We start from the raw sequence: 19,305 nt of genomic DNA on the forward strand, positions 1-19,305 counted from the left end.
TAACTCAAAAACTACATACTTCATAGTTACTAGAGGAATGAAGAGAAAAGCTAAAAGTAACTATATCAAACTGTCAGCAGGAATAAGACCCAGATATTAAAATATTAAACAACCTGAAAATCAATTAACTTGATTTTAAACAAAACCTCTTCCATGGAAAACGTAACTTAATGACTTAAACCCCAGTACAATCACACATGGGAACTGCCCTTGCTTAATATATTTATGCAATTTACAAGCAGCAGATGCACCACACAGAGAAATATGTAGATGTGACGTAATCTAAAGAACATTTAAATGTCTTGGGTTATGAAACCTTACCTTCCTTGATGGGTTTTTGGTGGATATTAAAGAATAACTAATAAGTCAAAGAGCTACATTAAAGCAAGGTCTTGAATAAATCTTCATTGTTACATCATTTGTGCAATTGTGGATAGATAATAATTTAACATACAGCAAATTTAATTTTTAAAAGCACAAGAGATGCTGTTGAATTTAATGTGTCTTCTTTCACAATAACAAATTAGGGAAATTCAGTTATAAGACTGACAAGAGCTACATTATATACATCTGCAGTACAGCTTCTTGGTACAGTACCAACCACAAGTCAAAGAAACAACTGGCTATGCTTCTAATGGACAAATGCTACAGAAAGTGAAGTAGGCTCTGTGTGTGGGAGAAGGAGAGGTAAAACTAGAAAAGATCAAGAAATAATACCAGAGAAATTTTTGCTGCTAAGGACCATTCAAGTGAATATTTTAGATTATATTTAAAAAGGGTAAGGAAGGGAAGAGATTACATACCCTTCTCCACCAATTCTTGTTATCTTTAGACGAAAATCAACAGAATTCAGACTGGGTGGCTTCCATTTCAAAATATCATCACATCGACCAGGCTTGTATTTCTAAAGCAAATTAAAGAGCAGTTTAATTATGCTTTATTAGGTTTTTTTTTTTTTAAGTTAAAATTCAGCATTTTCTACTTTATCGACTGTTTACTTCTGGGGTAGTTGTAGTTAAGTATATTCTTTTAACTGAAGTATTTGGCAAAATGTATGACAAAATACAATACTTAGATGCAACAAATAGAGTATTCACCATTTCATTTTACATCTGATTTGCTATTCCACTGTATTCAAACAATTGCACAGGACAAAGAACTGAGAAAGAAAATATAAATTAACATACTTGTCAGGTCTTTCTGGCTAATAAAAAGATTACATTCTCCTAGAAAGATGTTTTCACATGGAAATTTTTAAACTGAGATGAAACAGCATAAGAATAATCTAAAATGTTAGATAGATAGATGGATATATAGATAGAAACATCTTTTTTGCACCCTCAAATTTTTCAGATTATTTTAAGACCAGTGATTCTGTTAGCTGTACTGTTTTTTCTGTTTTGTTATGGGTTGTTTTTTTCTTTAAAAACAATGTGAACAAGTCATGATCAGTCACCCCGTTTTTTCCTCAGATAGATCCAATTAGAAACATTTTTCTACCAGCGGAAGACTGTGCTGCGTAAAAATTAAAGAAAACCATGACTGCTACCTTTGTATGCTGCTTTTCTATCCAGGAACAATACGCATAGATGAGTTGCCTAAGAGATAGTGTACCTACTTGACTGAACTGTAAGATGCAACTTACAGGGTATAATGAAAAGTATAGTATGTTAAGTATTCAGGGATATGATAGAATTCACCAGTTCACTGTATTTTAAAATAAATTCAGGCAGTGGGTTGGGGGTCTGAGTGTGTGGGAAGAACTACCTTGTTACCTACTACTGTATGATGCTCTTTGCATTTAAACTAGGACTCATCTATGTGATTTACATGTAAGAGACCCATGGCATTTAGTCAGAAGTTCCAGTCTGTATTTAGCATTTCTATTTCTTTATAATGTAAAAGAAGCAATCTTCTCTTATATCATCAGGGATAAAACTAATAACCATCATCAAGGCTATGTTTTAGTCATGGGTATTTTTAGTAAAAGTCATGGACAGCTCACGGACAGTAAACAAAAATTCACAGCCCGTGACCTGTCCATGACTTTTACTATATACCCCTAACTAAAACTTGAGCTGGGGGTCCGCAGGTGCTTGGGGGAGTGTGTGTGTGGGGGGTGTCCAGGGGCACCGCGGGTGCTGGGGGAGGAGGGGGTGGCCCAGGACCCCTGCTGGCACTGGTGGGAGAGGGCAGCAGCGTGCAGCCTGGGACCCTTGCAGGAGGGGGAAGGTTGGGAGGGGCTGGCAGGCTCCCTACCTGGCTCAGACCGACATGTTCCTGCAGCTCCTAGGGGGAGGGGCGGCCAGGAGGGCTCCACGTGCTGCTCCTGTCACAAGTGCTGGCTCCGCAACTCCCACAGGCCGGGAACCACAGTCAGTGTGAGCTGTGGGGGGCGGCACCTGCAGCCGCAGGCAGCACATGGAGCCTCCTGGCCCCTTCACCTAGGAGCTGCAGGGACATGCCAATGGGAGCCGGGGAGCCCTCCAGGCAAGCACTGCCCCACACTGCAACCCCCTAACCCACCCTGAGCCCCCTCCTAAACCCCAATTGCTGCTGGCCATGGGGCTGCCCGGCTTGGGCAGCCCCTGAGCCAGCTGCACCGGCCGCTGCAGATGTCACGGAAAGTCAGAATCAGTGACTTCCATGACAGACACGCAGCCTTAACCATCATTATGGCTCATTAGTCCTCCCAACCAAATAAACATGCCTCCACTCTCTTCCTCCTAGATCTATCATTTCAGTGGAATTAATAAGACATGACTGCACTGTAACATTTAACTGCTTTTCCTTGCTCTGCTTGATATGTATACTATTGTGAGCTTTCCAGGGCAAGTTGACTATCTGCACACCCTTCTACAAAGGGCCTAGCACACTGTTGGTGATATACAAAAGAAGTCACAAGCCATAAAATATTAATCTCTCCTCCTTCTTAGAGTCCGTTCATTTTAGATCTTCCAGCTGCCATCTCCGATCTCTTTCCATAGCTACCAGTCACTCCCTCTCACTGTCATTTCTCTCCCACACTATCCCTTACAAGAGTAATCTGTGGAAGACTGCAAGTCTGAAGTACCTATTTTCTTTCAAGGGAGGCTACTTGTCTCATTCCTCACTCTAGTAATCTGTATTTTCAAACCATAGTTTTGTCATTATCAGCTACTATGCTAAAGAGAGGTAGATATTAATATCACATAGACTTACTTATCTAACGGAATAGGACAATTATATAAGCATAACATTATTCAGAGTAAGGTCTTTAACCTTTCCAGACTGCATTACTTCACTTCATATTTTAAAAAAAATCCGTTAATCATTTATTAAAAATTATTTTCAGGATAGATTAATTTATCAAAATGTGTTGATAGAAAATTGGAATAACTGAAAGTCCTGCACATCGTCTTACTCAAAGTAGAGTTACTCTCCATAGTGATTCTCACAATGTATTGATGATGACAAATCAATTTTTTTTTTTTTTGGCGAGGGAATGCCATTGAATAGGGATGATTTTTTACTACTAAATATACATTCCTGGAAGACATGATTGAGTTTAATACATGCAACTGTATTATTTATTGTTGTGTCTTTGGATTCTAATTTGGCTATGGCCAAATAGTATTTCTAGTTATTCAGTATTTGACCAAATATGAGTTCTTTAATACACACCAATTTGTACCAAACTTCTCCATAGTTTGTTTGTGAAATCATAAGTCTTGGACTGCTGTTATCACAGTTGCTGAGAAACAGCGAGCAGAGGAAAGAATCAAAAGTTGTTGGAGGAGCAGCTGCCTTTCCTTTGCCGAAATGAACAGAAGGTTCTGCCATTCCATCTACTGCTCTGTCCTTCCAACATGACTGAACTCCAACGTTCCCTAACTATCCTACCATACTGTATCATCTGTCAAGACATGTAGAAAGCTGAAATCTTCATGTACAGATCTACTAGTGTAGCAATACTTATAGTATATTGCAAGTGGTAAATCATTTGCAGAGCAAGATCATTGGAATACCCAGAATGATAGATTTATTAAGAACATAAGAATGGCCATACTGGGTCAGACCAAAGGTCCATCTAACCCAGTATCCTGTCTTCTGACAGTGGACAATGCCAGGGGCCCCAGAGAGAATGAACAGAACAGGTAATCATCAAGTGATCCATCCCCTGTCGCTCATTCCCAGCTTCTGGCAAACAGAGGCAAGGGATACCATCCCTGGTGATCCTTGCTAATAGCCATTGATGGACTTATCCTCCATGAATTTATCTAGTTCTTTTTTTAACCCTGTTATAGTCTGAGCCTTCACAACATCCTCTGGCAAAGAGTTCCACAGGTTGACTGTGCACTGTGTGAAGAAATACTCCATTTTGCTTGTTTTAAACCTGCTGCCTATTAATTTCATTTGGTAGCCCCTAGTTCTTGTGTTATGAGAAGGAGTAAATAACACTTCCTTATTTACTTTCTCCACACCAGTCATGATTTTATAGACCTCGATCATATCCCCCCTTAGTCGTCTCTTTTCCAAGCTAAAAAGTCCCAGTCTTATTAAGCTCTCCTCATATGGCAGCTGTTCCATGCCCTAATCATTTTTGTTGCCTTTTCTGAACCTTTTCCAATATATCTTTTTTGAGATGGGGCAACCCACATCTGCATGCAGTATTCAAGATGTGGGTGTACTGTCCATTGATTTTTATAGAGACAATATGATATTTTCTATCGTATTACCTATCGTTTTCTTAATGCTTGCCAACATTCTATTCACTTTTTTGACTGCCGCTGTCATTGAGTGGATGTTTGCAGAGAACTATCCACAATGACTCCAAGATCTCTTTCTTAAGTGGTAACAGCTAATTTAGACCCCATCATGTTATATGTATAGTTGGGATTATGTTTTCCAGTGTCCATTACTTTGCATTTATCAACACTGAATTTCATCTCTCATTTTGTTGCCCAGTCAGCCAGTTTTGTGACATCCTTTTGTAGTACTTCGCAGTCTGCTTGGGACTTAACTATCTTGAGTAGTTTTGTATCATCTGCAAATTTTGCCACCTCATTCTTTACCCCTTTTTCCAGATCATTTATGAATATGTTGAATAGGACTGCTCCCAGTACAGACCCCTGGGGGACACCACTATTTATCTTTCTCCATTCTGAAAACTATTTATTTCTATCCTTTCATAGGAATAAATGGTAATAAACAATAAATTGTTTCCTATCTTTTAACCAGTTACCAATCCATGAGAGAACCTTCCTTCTTCTCCCATGACTGCTTACTTTGCTTAAGAGCCTTTGGTGAGGAATCTGGTCACAGGCTTTCTGAAAATCTAAGTACACTATATCCACTGGACCCCCCCTTGTCCACATTCTTGTTGACCCCCTCAAAGAATTCTAGTAGATTGGTGAGGCATGATTTCACTTTACAAAAACCATGTTGACTCTTCCCCAACAAATTATGTTCATCTATGTGTCTGACAAGTTTGTTCTTTACTACAGTTTCAACCAGTTTGCCTGGTACTGAAGTCAGGCTTACCGGCCTGTAATTGCTGGGATCACCTCTGGAGCCCTTTTTAAAATTGGCATTACATTAGCTATCTTCCAGCCATTTGGTACAGAAGCTGATTTAAATGATAGGTTACAGATTACAGTTAGTAGTTCTGCAATTTCACATTTGAGTTCCTTCAGAACTTTTGGGTGAATACCATCTGGTCCTGGTGACTTATTGCTGTTTAGTTTAGCAATTTGTTCCAAAACCTCCTCTAATGACACCTCAATCTGGGACAGTTCCTCAGATTTGTCACCTAAAAAGAATGGCTCCGGTTTGGAAATCTCCCTCACATCTTCAACCGTGAAGACAGATGCAAATAATTCATTTAGTTTCTCTGCAATGGCCTTATCGTCCTTGTGTGCTCCTTTAGCATCTTGATTGTCCAGTGGCCTCACTGGTTGTTTAGCAGGCTTCTTGCTTCTGATGTAATTTTTTTTGCTACTACTTTTTAAGTCTTTGGCTAGCTGTTTTTCAAATTCTTTTCTGGCCTTCCTAATTATATTTTTATACTTCATTTGCCAGAGTTTACACTCCTTTCTATTTTCCTTACTAGGATTTAACTTTCACTTTTTAAAGGATACCTTTTTGCCCCTCACTGCTTCTTTTATTTTGTTGTTTAGCCACAGTGGCTCTTTTTTGGTTCTCTTACTATGTTTTTTAATTTGGGCTATACATTTAAGTTGAGCTTCTATTATGGTGTCTTTAAAAAGTTTCCATGCAGCTTGCAGGGATTTCACTTTTGGTGCTGTACCTTTTAATTCCTGTTTCACTAACTTCCTCATTTTTGTGTACTTCCCCTTTCTGAAATTAAATGCAATAGTACTGGGCCACTGTGATGTTTTCCCCATCACAGGAATGTTAAATTTAATTATATTATGGTCACTGTTACCAAGCGGTTCAGTTATATTGGACCAGATCCTCTTGGACCAGCTCCTGTGCTCCATTTAGGACTAAATCAAGAATTGCCTCTCCTCTTGTGGGTTCCAGGACTAGCTGCTCCAAGAAGCAGTCATTTAAGGGGTCAAGAAACTTTATTTCTCTGCATCCCATCCTGAGGTGACATGTACCCAGTCAATATGGGGGCAGTTGAAATCCCCCATTTTTTTTTTGAGTTTTTTATTTTAAAAGCCTCTCTAATCTCCCTGAGCATTACACAGTCACTATCACCATCCTGGTCAGGTGGTCGGTAATATATCCCTACTGCTATATTCTTATTATTAGAGCATGGAATTACGATTCATAGAGATTCCATGGTATACTTTGGTTCATTTAAGATTTTCACTTCATTTGATTCTACAGTTTCTTGCACATATAGTGCCACTCCCCCACCAGCATAAACTGTTCTGTCCTTCCGATATATTTTGTACCCTGGTATTACTGTGTCCCATGGATTATCCTCATTCCACCAAGTTTCTGTGATGCCTATTATATCAATATCCTCATTTAATACGAGGAACTCTAGTTCATCCATCTTATTATTTAGACTTCTAGTATTGGTATATAAGCACTTTAAAAACTTGTCACTTTTTAGCTGTCTACCATTACATGCTGTAATTGAATGAGACTTTTTTTTCATTTGACTGTTTCTCATCAGATCCTACCTGTATTTCATCTTCCATACTCTCCTGCTTACTAGGACATAAGAGAATCTCTATTAATAGATCCTCCCCGAAGGGATGTTGTCAAGGTTCCTCCCCCACTCTGCACGCTAGGGTACAGATGTGGGGACCTGCATTAAAACCTCCTAAGCTTATCTTTACCAGCTTAGGTCAAAACTTCCCCCAGGTACAAAATATTCCACCCTTTGTCCTTGGATTGGCCGCTACCACCACCAAACAAATACTGGTTACTGGGGAAGAGCTGTTTGGAAACGTCTTTCCCCCCAAAATACTTCCCAAAACCTTGCACCCCACTTCCTGGACAAGGTTTGGTACAAAGCCTCACCAATTTATCTAGGTGACTACAGACCCAGACCCTTGGATCTTAAGAACAATGAACAATCCTCCCAACACTTGCAACCCCCTTTCCTGGGAAATGTTGGATAAAAAGCCTCACCAATTTGCATAGGTGACCACAGACCCAAACCCTTGGATCTGAGAATGATGAAAAAGCATTCAGTTTTCTTACAAGAAGACTTTTAATAGAAATAGGAGTAAATAGAAGTAAAGAAATCCCCTCTGTAAAATCAGGATGGTAGATACTTTACAGGGTAATTAGATTCAAAACATAGAGAATCCCTCTAGGCAAAACCTTAAGTTACAAAAAAGATACACAGATAGAAATAGTTATTCTATTCAGCACAATTCTTTTCTCAGCCATTTAAAGAAATCATAATCTAACACATACCTAGCTAGATTACTTACTAAAAGTTCTAAGACTCCATTCCTGGTCTATCCCCGACAAAAGCAGCATATAGACAGAGACCCTTTGTTTCTCTCCCTCCTCCCAGCTTTTGAAAGTATCTTGTCTCCTCATTGGTCATTTTGGTCAGGTGCCTGCGAGGTTACCTTTAGCTTCTTAACCCCTTTACAGGTGAGAGGAGTTTTCCTCTGGCCAAGAGGGATTTTAAAGGGGTTTACCCTTCCCTTTATATTTATGAGAGATGTGTCTGTCTGAACCACATGCTCCTCCACACTTGTCAGTTTTCCCTCAGCCCTTAGTATAAAAGCTGCTCTACAACCTTTTTAATGTTAAATGCCAGCAATCTGGTTCCATTTTGCTTTAAGTGGAGCCCATCCTTCCTGTATAGGCTCCCCCTTTCCCAAAAGTTCCCCCAGTTCCTAATAAATCTAAACCTCTCCTCTCTACACCATTGTCTCATCCACGCATTGAGACCCTGCCTGTCTAACTGGCCCCGCGCGTGGAACTGGAAGCATTTCAGAGAATGGTACCATGGAGGTCCTGGACTTCAATCTCTTACCTAGCAGCCTAAATTTGGCCTCCAGGACCTTCCCTATGTCATTGGTACCTACATGTACTACGACCACCGCCTCTTCCCCAGCATTACACATAAGTCTATCTAGATATCTCGAGAGATCTGCAACCTTTGCACCAGGCAGGCAAGTCACCATGCAGTTTTCCTGGTCATCGCAAACCCAACTATCTGTGTTTCTAATGATTGAATCGCCCATTACTAATACCTGTCTCTTCCTAATAACTGGAGTTCCCTGCCCCGGAGAGGTATCCTCAGTGCAAGAGGATACCATGACATCATCTAGAAGGAGGGTCCCAACTAAGTATATTCACATATACTTCAGTGATCAACTGTTTTTTGTAAGAAATGTGTCGTGTCATAAGCCTTATGATTATTCAGAGACTTGACTCAGCCATTAATTAACTTTGTGAGGCTGACTCAGCACATATTTCTTCTGTTAGTCTCAAATGGGGCTCGGGTAATAAATGTTCTTTCAAATTTCACTGATATAGAGATAGAAAAATTCTTAGAATCTCCAAACTGGTCTGAAAGTCCTCCAGTCAGAGGAATTCTTCCCTTCTACTTCAAAATCTGATTGTCAGCTATCTCAAGGACCAACGCCAATGTGACTGCTTCAAGGCTTCTAATTAAACATTCCTTCCCTAGAACACATGAAACCTTCTCTCTCGCCATTTCCCCCCTTCAGACAAAGACAGGTAATGGGACTGAGATGTAAAGTAACCTAGAGTCAAGATCCAAAGATCAGGACTTCTATGCCAGATCCTGAACAGAGAAATCCAAAGGCTTCAGAGGGCTCTGAGCAGCTACAAAAGTCTCTTCCAGGTTGAGGACTTTTTAAGCTCATGATCCTATTCATTTCTCACCTATGGTGAAGGCTACACAGGCCAAATTCCCCTTTGGGAAATGACATTTCCCAGCAGTGGAAAGACTACGCCAGCTTGTCCGATGTAGGGCATTGTATTCTTGAAGAAAAGATGCATTTACACGGTGTATGCCACCTCAGATCCATCACATCATGGATGTAAAACAAGCTCTTAATATAAATTAAAATTGCACTAAATTACCAACCCAATGTAAAATCAGCTGTGCCGAAGAAAAGAGAATGAAGAAATATTCCAATGCAATGGATGAAAAGAAAAAGTGGAGAATTTTACACACACACACACACCCCTTTGACTTTTGCCTTACTGGAAGCAATGGGCTTTTTCTTGAAGATGGAGTTACTCTTTCTACCTTTGCTACTAGGAACATGAACCAGGAGGAACTTAACTGTCTTGGTCATAAGTTTGTGGCAATGGTAAAAATTTCAAAATTATTGCTGACATGCACTGCACTTGCTGAGGACAACAGTAACTTGCATAAGCAGATCCAAGAGAACATGCCCAAGAAGCAATGGCAGTACAACCACACTAGTACAGGCCCTTATCGAAAAAGAAAATTTGTAACTTCATAATAGTTCTGTTAACACTAAGGAACTGCTAAAAGTTCCAAGTGATCCACTAACATTTCTCTAAACATTTTGAAAGGGGCAGATATCACTCAGACCTTGAAACTTATTGCTCTTGAAAACAAGTTGCACTCTTCTCAATACTGAAAATGTTGATGTGAAGGACTCAAACTGACAGGAATCTAGCTTAAAATGAAATCTCAGCCTGGCAAAAAACTGATTAATAATCCTTGAGAAGGGGTTCATTTTCCTTATTGATCACATACATATCAAACAGTACTGAGCCTGTGTCAATCTGAACACTAAGTACTGAATCAAAATACTGTTTAAATGTTAGTTGGAAGTAATCAAGGATTTAGCACGTGAAGCATGTAAAAGACACACATTAGATCAAACATGGCACATTGCACAGCTATTCTGCCTTAAATTATAAATTGTTCTAGGAAATACATTCACAGTTTTAAAGCAAAATTTGAACCAATTTAAGACCAAACTACTCACTGAAATGGTAAGTATACAGTGAATATGACAAATTTACACTGAGCAGAAAACAGTTATAAATGTGTAGCACCACCTTTTTCAAGTATATTAATCTACACACCTTCTGAAAGTGGAGATTAATGGTTCAATATGAAGCCTATTAATTCACTCCAACCACAGAAATCAGAACTGTTGGATTTTGCTCCCAGAAAAGTATATTGGCAATTCGAAAGCCAGTTAAATTGTTAAGTAATTCTCAGGAAATTTTTCTCATCTGTTGATGCTAATGCTAAGTTCCATATCTAGATCATTAGAAAGTAGTCCAGCACATCTGTTCTAGAGGAGCATATCATATCTAAGGTTCATCCACCACCAGGCTTCACAATAGTCCTGGGTTTTGCAGCACTGTCCTGCTTTGGTCTCCAAAACCTCCTGTCCCAGTTAAAAGCAGCTTCTGTCCCGCAGTGCAGGCTAGGATCAGCTCCCCACTTTGGGTGTTGTGACCTGGCTTCTGCTGCACAGGGTCCTACCGCCATTCTGGTTTGGCCTTACCCCCTGCAGCAGGGAGTTTGGTGGGCAGGTATTTCAGTGAGCAGTCCTGCAACTTGGATCATGGAGTCCCATGCTACTCACTCTAATTTGGACCAGCTACCCCCACACCAGGGAGACCAAACAAGTCTGAGTGGTGTTGTGACCCCATGCACCAAGAGCCAGGTCACAACACCAAGAGTGGGGAGCTGAGCCGAGCAAGCCCTGTAGGCGAGGAGTCACAGCAGAGGCTGCTGCAGGTCGAGGGCAGGGTGGGTTCACTCTGCAACTCCCCTCCTTCCCATAAGCAGCACCCAATCCCACACTCCTGAGGGCCTCCGACCTCGGGGAGGGGGCAGCACTCCCTCTCCCCCAGGAGCAGCACCCATCCTGCTTTAGCCACTCAAAATGTTGGAAGATATGCATCACACCAATGAGAAGTTTCCAGAGACCCTGACATCATGGACAGTAACCACTGGAGCACATCATGGCTGAGATTATGTCTATCTAAAACCTCTCTTTTGGGAACTTGTGCTTTCAATGGTCATACTGTAAACATGAAATGAATTAGATCTTCATGGAGGGTTGTGGAGAGGTACTGGTGACAGATATTGCAACCGCATGCAGTATCTTTGGGGGGAGCATGTTGTACTAAGATTATACATGGGAACCTGGAAGGCAGTGACCATGAGATGGTCGAGTTCAGGATCCTGACCTGAACAAGGAAGAAAGGAGAGCAGCAGAATACGGACCCTGGACTTCAGAAAAGCAGACTTTGATTCCCTCAGGGAACTGATGGGCAGGATCCCCTGGGAGAATAACATGAGGGGGAAAGGAGTCCAGGAAAGCTGGCTGTATTTTAAATAATCCTTATTGAGGTTGCAGGAACAAACCATCCCGATGTGTAGAAAGAATAGTAAATATGGCAGGTGACCAGCTTGGCTTAACAGTGAAATCCTTGCTGATCTTAAACACAAAAAAGAAGCTTACAAGAAGTGGAAGCTTGGACAAATGACCAGGGAGGAGTATAAAAATATTGCTCAGGCATGCAGGGGTGAAATCAGGAAGGCCAAATCACAACTGGACTCGCAGCTAGCTAGGGATGTTAAGAGTAATAAGAAGGGTTTCTACTGTAAGCAACAAGAAGGAGGTCAGGGAAAGCGTAGGCCCCTTACTGAACGGGGAAGGCAACCTAGTGATGGATGATGTGAAAAAAGCTAATGTACTCAATGCTTTTTTTGCCCGTCTTCACAAATAAGGTCAGCTCCCAGACTAGTGCACTGGGCAGCACAGTATGGGGAGGAGGTGACCAGCCCTCTGTTGAGAAAGAAGTGGTTCAGGACTATTTAGAAAAGCTGGACGAGCACAAGTCCATTGGGCCGGATGCACTGCATCTCAGGGTGCTAAAGGACTTGGCTGATGTGATTGCAGAGCCATTGGCCATTATGTTTGAAAACTCAAGGTGATCGGGGGAGGTCCCGGACGACTGGAAAAAGGCTAATGTAGTGCCCATCTTTAAAAAAGGGAAGGAGGAGGATCCTGGGAACTACAGGCCAGTCAGCATCACCTCAGTCCCTGGAAAAATCATGGAGCAGGTCCTCAAGGAATCCATTTTGAAGCATTTTGAGGAGAGGAAAGTGATCAGAAACAGTCAGCATGGATTCACCAAGGGCAAGTCATGCCTGACAAACCTAATTACCTTCTATGATGAGATAACTGGCTCTGTGGATAAGAGGAAAGCAGTGGACGTGTTATGCTTTGACTTTAGCAAAGCTTTTGATATGGTCTCCCACAGTGTTCTTGCCAGCAAGTTTAAAAAAGTATGGATTGGATGAATGGACTATAAGGTGGATGGAAAGCTGGCTAGATCGTCGGGCTCAACGGGTAGTGATCAATAGCTCCATGTCTAGTTGGCAGCCGGTATCAAGCAGAGTGCCCCACGGTCAGTCCTGGGGCCGGTTTTGTTCAATATCTTCATTAATGATCTGGAGGATGGTGTGGATTGCACCCTCAGCAAGTTTTCAGATGACACTAAACTGGGAGGAGTGGTAGATATGCTGGAGGGTAGGGATAGGATACAGAGGGATCTAGACAAATTAGAGGATTGGGCCAAAAGAAATCTGATGAGGTTCAACAAGGACAAGTGCAGAGTCCTGCACTTAGGACGGAAGAATCCCATGCACTGCTACACACTAGGGACCAAATGGCTAGGCAGCAGTTCTGCAGAAAAGGACCTAGGGGTTACAGTGGACAAGAAGCTGGATATGAGTCAACAGCGTGCCTTTGTTGCCAAGAAGGCTAACGGCATTTTGGGCTGTATAAGTAGGAGCATTGCCAGCAGACCGAGGGACATGATCATTCCCCTCTATTTGACATTGATGAGGCCTCATCTGGAGTACTGTGTCCAGTTTTGGGACCCACACTACAAGAAGGATGTGGAAAAATTGGAAAGAGTCCAGCAGAGGGCAACCAAAATTATTAGCGGGCTGGAGCACATGAATTATGGGGAGAGGCTGAGGGAACTGGGATTATTTAGTCTGCAGAAGAGAAGAATGAGGAGGGATTTGATAGCTGCTTTCAACTACCTGAAAGGGGGTTCCCAAAGAGGATGGATCTAGACTGTTCTCAGTGGTACCAGATGATAGAACAAGGAGTAATAGTCTCAAGTTGCAGTGGGGGAGGTTTAGGTTGGATATTAGGAAAAACTTTTTCACTGGGAGGGTGGTGAAGCACTGGAATGGGTTACCTAGAGAGGTGGTGGAATCTCCTTCCTGTGAGGTTTTTAAGGCCCGGCTTGACAAAGCCCTGGCTGGGATGATTTAGTTGGGGATTGGTCCTGCTTTGAGCAGGGGGTTGGACTAGATGACCTCCTGAGGTCCCTTCCAACCCTGATATTCTATGATTCTATGGTTTATGGATCTTTGTGGGCCAGGGGTTGTATGCAACTCCAGGGAGGGAGAGTTGCTTTTAGCTCCTTCAGGAACTAAAAACAGCAGAGGATGATTAAGCTGAATCATTCAGGTTGTGACCTCATACTCCAGGGGCCAGGTTGCAGAGAGATACCAACCCCTGGGGAGGCTTCAATATACTAGTTCAAACTGGGTTTTCCAGAGACCAACAGACAAAGAAAGGGCTTTTGACATAAAAGACTGCATTTAAACTGATTTGGGGCCTTCTTTCTGATTCAGCAAATGTACAGGACCTTATGTCCACAGAAGGCCCCAGCTCTTGCAGAAGGGTTGGAAAGTCTTTGGCCTATGAAGGTCCCCGTAAGACTGATGGGTGACTTCTGTTAAGCTTTTAGAAGGTGTATAGAAACTTTTACTGTTTTTATATTTTCTTTCTGTAATACTTTTACCTTAAGAATAAAAGTGCTCACCTAGAAATGGCTGTGTGGTAACTTAGATTCATAGATTCATAGATATTTAGGTCAGAAGGGACCATTATGATCATCTAGTCTGACCTCCTGCACAACGCAGGCCACAGAATTTCACCCACCACTCCTACAAAAAAAACCTCACACCTATATCTGTGCTAGTGAAGTCCTCAAATTGTAGTTTAAAGACCTCAAGGAGCAGAGAATCCTCCAGCAAGTGACCCGTGCCCCATGCTACAGAGGAAGGCGAAAAACCTCCAGGGCCTTCCAATCTGCCCTGGAGGAAAATTCCTTCCCAACCCCAAATATGGCGATCAGCTAAACCCTGAGCATATGGGCAAGATTCATCAGCCAGATACTACAGAAAATTCTTTCCCGGGTAACTTGGATCTTACCCCATCTAAAACCCATCACAGGCCATTGGGCCTATTACCATGAATATTTAATTACCAAAACCATGTTATCCCATCATACCATCTCCTCCATAAACTTATCGAGTTTAATCTTAAAGCAAGATAGATCTTTTGCCCCCACTACTTCCCTCGGAAGGCTATTCCAAAACTTCACTCCTCTGATGGTTAGAAACCTTCGTCTAATTTCTAATCTAAACTTCCTAGTGGCCAGTTTGTATCCATTTGTTCTTGTGTCCACATTGGTACTGAGTTTAAATAATTCCTCTCCCTCTCTGGTATTTATCCCTCTGATATATTTATAGAGAGCAATCATATCTCCCCTCAACCTTCTTTTAGTTAGGCTAAACAAGCCAAGCTCCCTAAGTCTCCTTTCATAAGACAAGTTTTCCATTCCTCGGATCATCCTAGTAGCCCTTCTCTGTACCTGTTCCAGTTTGAATTCATCCTTCTTAAACATGGGAGACCAGAACTGCACACAGTACTCCAGGTGAGGTCTCACCAGTGCCTTATATAACGGTACTAAAACCTCCTTATCCCTACTGGAAATACCTCTCCTGATGCATCCCAAGACGACATTAGCTTTTTTCACAGCCATATCACATTGGCAGCTCATAGTCATCCTATGATCAACCAATACTCCAAGGTCCTTTTCCTCCTCCGTTACTTCTAGTTGATGCGTCCCTAGCTTATAACTAAAATTCTTGTTATTAATCCCTAAATGCATGACCTTACACTTCTCACTATTAAATTTCATCAACTTGTAACTGTGGACACTGTCATTCATAGCCCTTGGAGAGAAATCAAAGCCCAGCTGTTGGCCTTTCGGCAGACTGCCTTGCTGAGTATATCATAGTGTAAGGCAGGGAGCTGTGTCACTTTAAACCCCATCCCTGTGAGAAGATCTAAGACTCGTTTGGGCACTCCTGACATGAAGCGAGGTAGTTACCCGGAAATGGTGACAGTGCTTTCTCCCAGTCTTCAGACAGCTGTGTTCAGTGCTGATTTCCTATTAAAATATAGAGCACCTAAAGGGCTAAATTAACTGATGCCAGATGGTAATGGCCACAAGGTTAAAAATAAGAACACAGTCTATGACAGGAGCATACAGACTTTGCTTTAGTCATACCCCCTACACCATCAGTACTGAGGGCAAAATGGCTTAGGAGCCTCTATTTCTGCTATCATTTGCACCAGAGTGGTTGGCTTGGACTGTGGCCAGAATCTGACAGAGTTGCAGCCCAGAGCAACACCGCCACCATCAGAAGATCTGGACATACATTTAGAAAGGCTCAAAGGTTTGGGAAATGTACATGAAAATGATCGGTAATGAAGATTTATTTAGTTGTTACTCAGATTCATCTAACATACAATATTTAAAAACTTTTAGCTTGAATTGCTTAAATGTTTTTAAATACAATATTCGCCAATAGGTGAAGTAAAGTAGTAAAAGTAAAGTAAAATAAATTTTTTTTTTTTATCAGATTAACTAAACTGGTCATTTTAAAATCATTAGCTGATTATGGTGCACCTCCTCTAGAATAGTAATATAATGTAATATCACAAATGACACAGCTTCTTCCAGAACAAAAAAACAAATGACATCATTTCATAAAACTAAGACTACTATTGTATATACAATAACCTGTAAACAGCTAAAAACATTTCTTTAAGTATCTAATAGTCTGTGGCTGTAATGTTTGAATGATATAGCCCCTGTTTTATTACTTAATACTTTGATATTAAGAATTCACGTTTTATCCTTATGCAAGTCATCATAGGAGTAATACTGACAATCTCAAAAGGGTAATAGTTCTAAAACGTTTCTCAGAAATATCCAGCACCCTTCTTATACTTATCAACAGGCTACAGTTATGTTGTAACATCTACCTACTTGAGCTATCATATTCCTCTGTGTTTTATTTAAAATGCTGACAAGAGGTGTTACATTCAACATGACAAAATAATTAAACCTTTTTCTTCACTGTTCAATATGTGTGTGTGAGTGTGTGTGAGAGAGAGAAAACGAACAAAAGGTAATTTCTATTTTAAATTTCTAACCTATAGCGGTGTCATAATTCTCTTTCAAGGAATGCAAGAAACCTGCTCCTGTTCCCCACCACCAAAAAAAAAAAAAAGTCAGTTAAAAATGTTGCCTTTGAAAGGCTTAATTTTGGTCTTTCAATTGTCAATATCCACACCAGGCAGCTGCCCCAAGTCATCCTTATATTCTATGCCACGAGCATAAACCAGACATTGATAAGCACTGGTTGATAACGTTACTCAATGGTATGTATAAGAATTAAACCATTATCACCTTTTTTGCCATTACTACAATTTTGAGGCTATGTAACAATATAAATATCTTGTTGTCTTCATCCCTTCTACAATGCACCTCAGAAAATCACTCAAATTTTTGCATGGTGAAGGAGCATCATTATGTTTAAAAGTGTTGTTCCACAAAAGAACCGTATTAAGTCCAGGCTCAGTTTATTCAAAAGATGTTTCTCTCCTATAGTAGTTTGCACCATTCACCTGAGTAGACAATAAGATGTAAGGGTTTCCATTAACTGTTCACCCCCTATTTTCTTAGTCTTACATATTAGCTTACATTTAGGATCTTGGATATTATCATTCTTTAAGACCTAAAAAATTAAAATATTCACAGCAATAAAGATACACTGTCTTTAAGATTCAACCTGACAAACATGAGGGCAACTTCGAGTGAACTAAAATGAGAAAGATTGCTAGTAGTATAAGCGGACTTTGTGAAGAAGTGACATCAGTGGTTCAGAACATACAAGAGAACAGGCCATTCTTAACTTAGTCATATATTCATAGATTTTTAAGGCCAAAAGGGACCTTATGTTCATCTAGAGCTCACCTCCTGCCCAGAGGTGCTGGAACTAGGAGTCCGGGGGGTGCTGTCTTACCCCATGGCTTGAAGTGGTTCCACTATATACAGGGTTTACAGTTTGGTTCAATGAGTACTTGTGGCACCTTAGAGACTAACAAATTTATTTTAGCATAAGCTTTCGTGAGCTACAGCTCACTTCATCGGATGCAACTGTAGTGAGCTGTAGCTCATGAAAGCTTATGCTCAAATAAATGTGTTAGTCTCTAAGGTGCCACAAGTCCCCTTTTTCTTTTTGTGAATACAGACTAACACGGCTGCTACTCTGAAACCATTTTGGTTCAATGGCTCTCAGCACCCCCACTGTAAAACCTGTTCCAGAACCCCTGCTCCTACCTGATCTCCTGCTTTACCCAGGCCATAGAATCTCACACAATAATTTCCACATCAAGCCTGTAACTTCTGCTTGAACTACAGTATATCTTTTAGAGAGACATCCATTTTTTGTTCAAAGACTTCAAGTGATGAAGAATCCACCACATCCCTATGTAACTTGTTACAACTGTTAATTACCCTCACTCTCTTAAAAACGTGTATGTTATTTCCAGTCTGAATTTGTCTAGCTTCAGCTTCTAGCCACTGGATCTTGTTTATGCCTGTGTGTGTTAGACTAAAGACACCTCTACAATCCGAAATCTCTCCATCTAGGAACTTACAGACCACAATCAAGTTGCCTGTTAACCTTCCTTTTGGTAAGCAGATTCAGCTTCTTTAGTCTCTCATTGTAAGGCAGATTTTCCAGACCTCAAATCATTCTTGTAGCTCTTTTCTGAGCCCTTTCTTATTTGTCAACATCCTTTTAAAAATGGACCCCCAGAACTAGACAGTATTTCTGTAATGGGCTCATTAATGATGTATACAGAGATAATACCATCTCCCTACTGTTAACTAATATTCCTCTGATTATGCATCCAAGGATCATATTCACCCTCTTAGCTAGCATTACACTGGAAGCTCAAATGCAGTTGGTCATCTACCACTATTCAAGTCCTTTTCAGAGTCACTGCATTCAAGGACACAGCCCCCATCTTGTAAAGGTGCTCTACATTCTTTGCTCCTATTAAAACTCATGTTGTTCAAATAACCCTATTTTAACAAGCAATCCAGATTGGTCTGTATAACTAGACCTTCAAAAACTTAAAGAAAATGGCTGAAAGGGTAAGCTAAGAGTAACCACAATATAATTAAATTCAGCTTCTGTAGGGGAAGCACTTTCTTTTGTGATATTAATTACTACTGTAGAGGAAGTGCATCATAATCAGATAATGATTTTAAAATTACTAGTTAGTTAAGCTGATAAAAACCAAAAGATAAACACTATCTCACACACACGTGCTAATCAAAGACCCTAAAGTCAAAGGTGAAGAAATTAAACTCCTTCGAATTAGTATAGGAGTTTAAGCTTCCCAAAATAAAGTCTCAGAGCATGCACACCAAAACAAAAAAGAAAGAAGGCAAAGGAGTAAAAATAATATAGTATGATAAAATGGATAGGTACCGTATATACTCGTTCATTACCCCGTTTGTTTATAAACTGACCCGCCCCCCTCCCCCCAAGATGGATAGGTAAAAATGGCAAAAACTGTATGACCCTTTCTTATAATTCAGGGGTTGGCAAACTTTGGCTCCCGGCCCATCAGGGTAAGCCGCTGGTGGGCCGGAAAGTTTTGTTTACCT

The 19,305-nt window shown here is 40.8% G+C and overlaps 1 protein-coding gene across 4 annotated transcripts in view; it reads right to left on the bottom strand.

Annotated features, from left to right (window-relative positions):
• The window catches only part of RNGTT (RNA guanylyltransferase and 5'-phosphatase), a 449,575-nt gene that overhangs the window by 130,128 nt on the left and 300,142 nt on the right, over positions 1–19,305 (bottom strand). For all 4 annotated transcript variants that reach the window (XM_037894454.2, XM_037894456.2, XM_043542650.1 and 1 more), the window contains one exon: positions 804–904. In XM_037894454.2, coding sequence (XP_037750382.2) covers positions 804–904 — 101 coding nt within the window. The remainder of the gene's footprint in view (positions 1–803; positions 905–19,305) is intronic.

The sequence above is a fragment of the Chelonia mydas genome, chromosome 3 (assembly GCF_015237465.2).
Source record: "Chelonia mydas isolate rCheMyd1 chromosome 3, rCheMyd1.pri.v2, whole genome shotgun sequence".
Classification (NCBI taxonomy): domain Eukaryota; kingdom Metazoa; phylum Chordata; order Testudines; family Cheloniidae; genus Chelonia; species Chelonia mydas.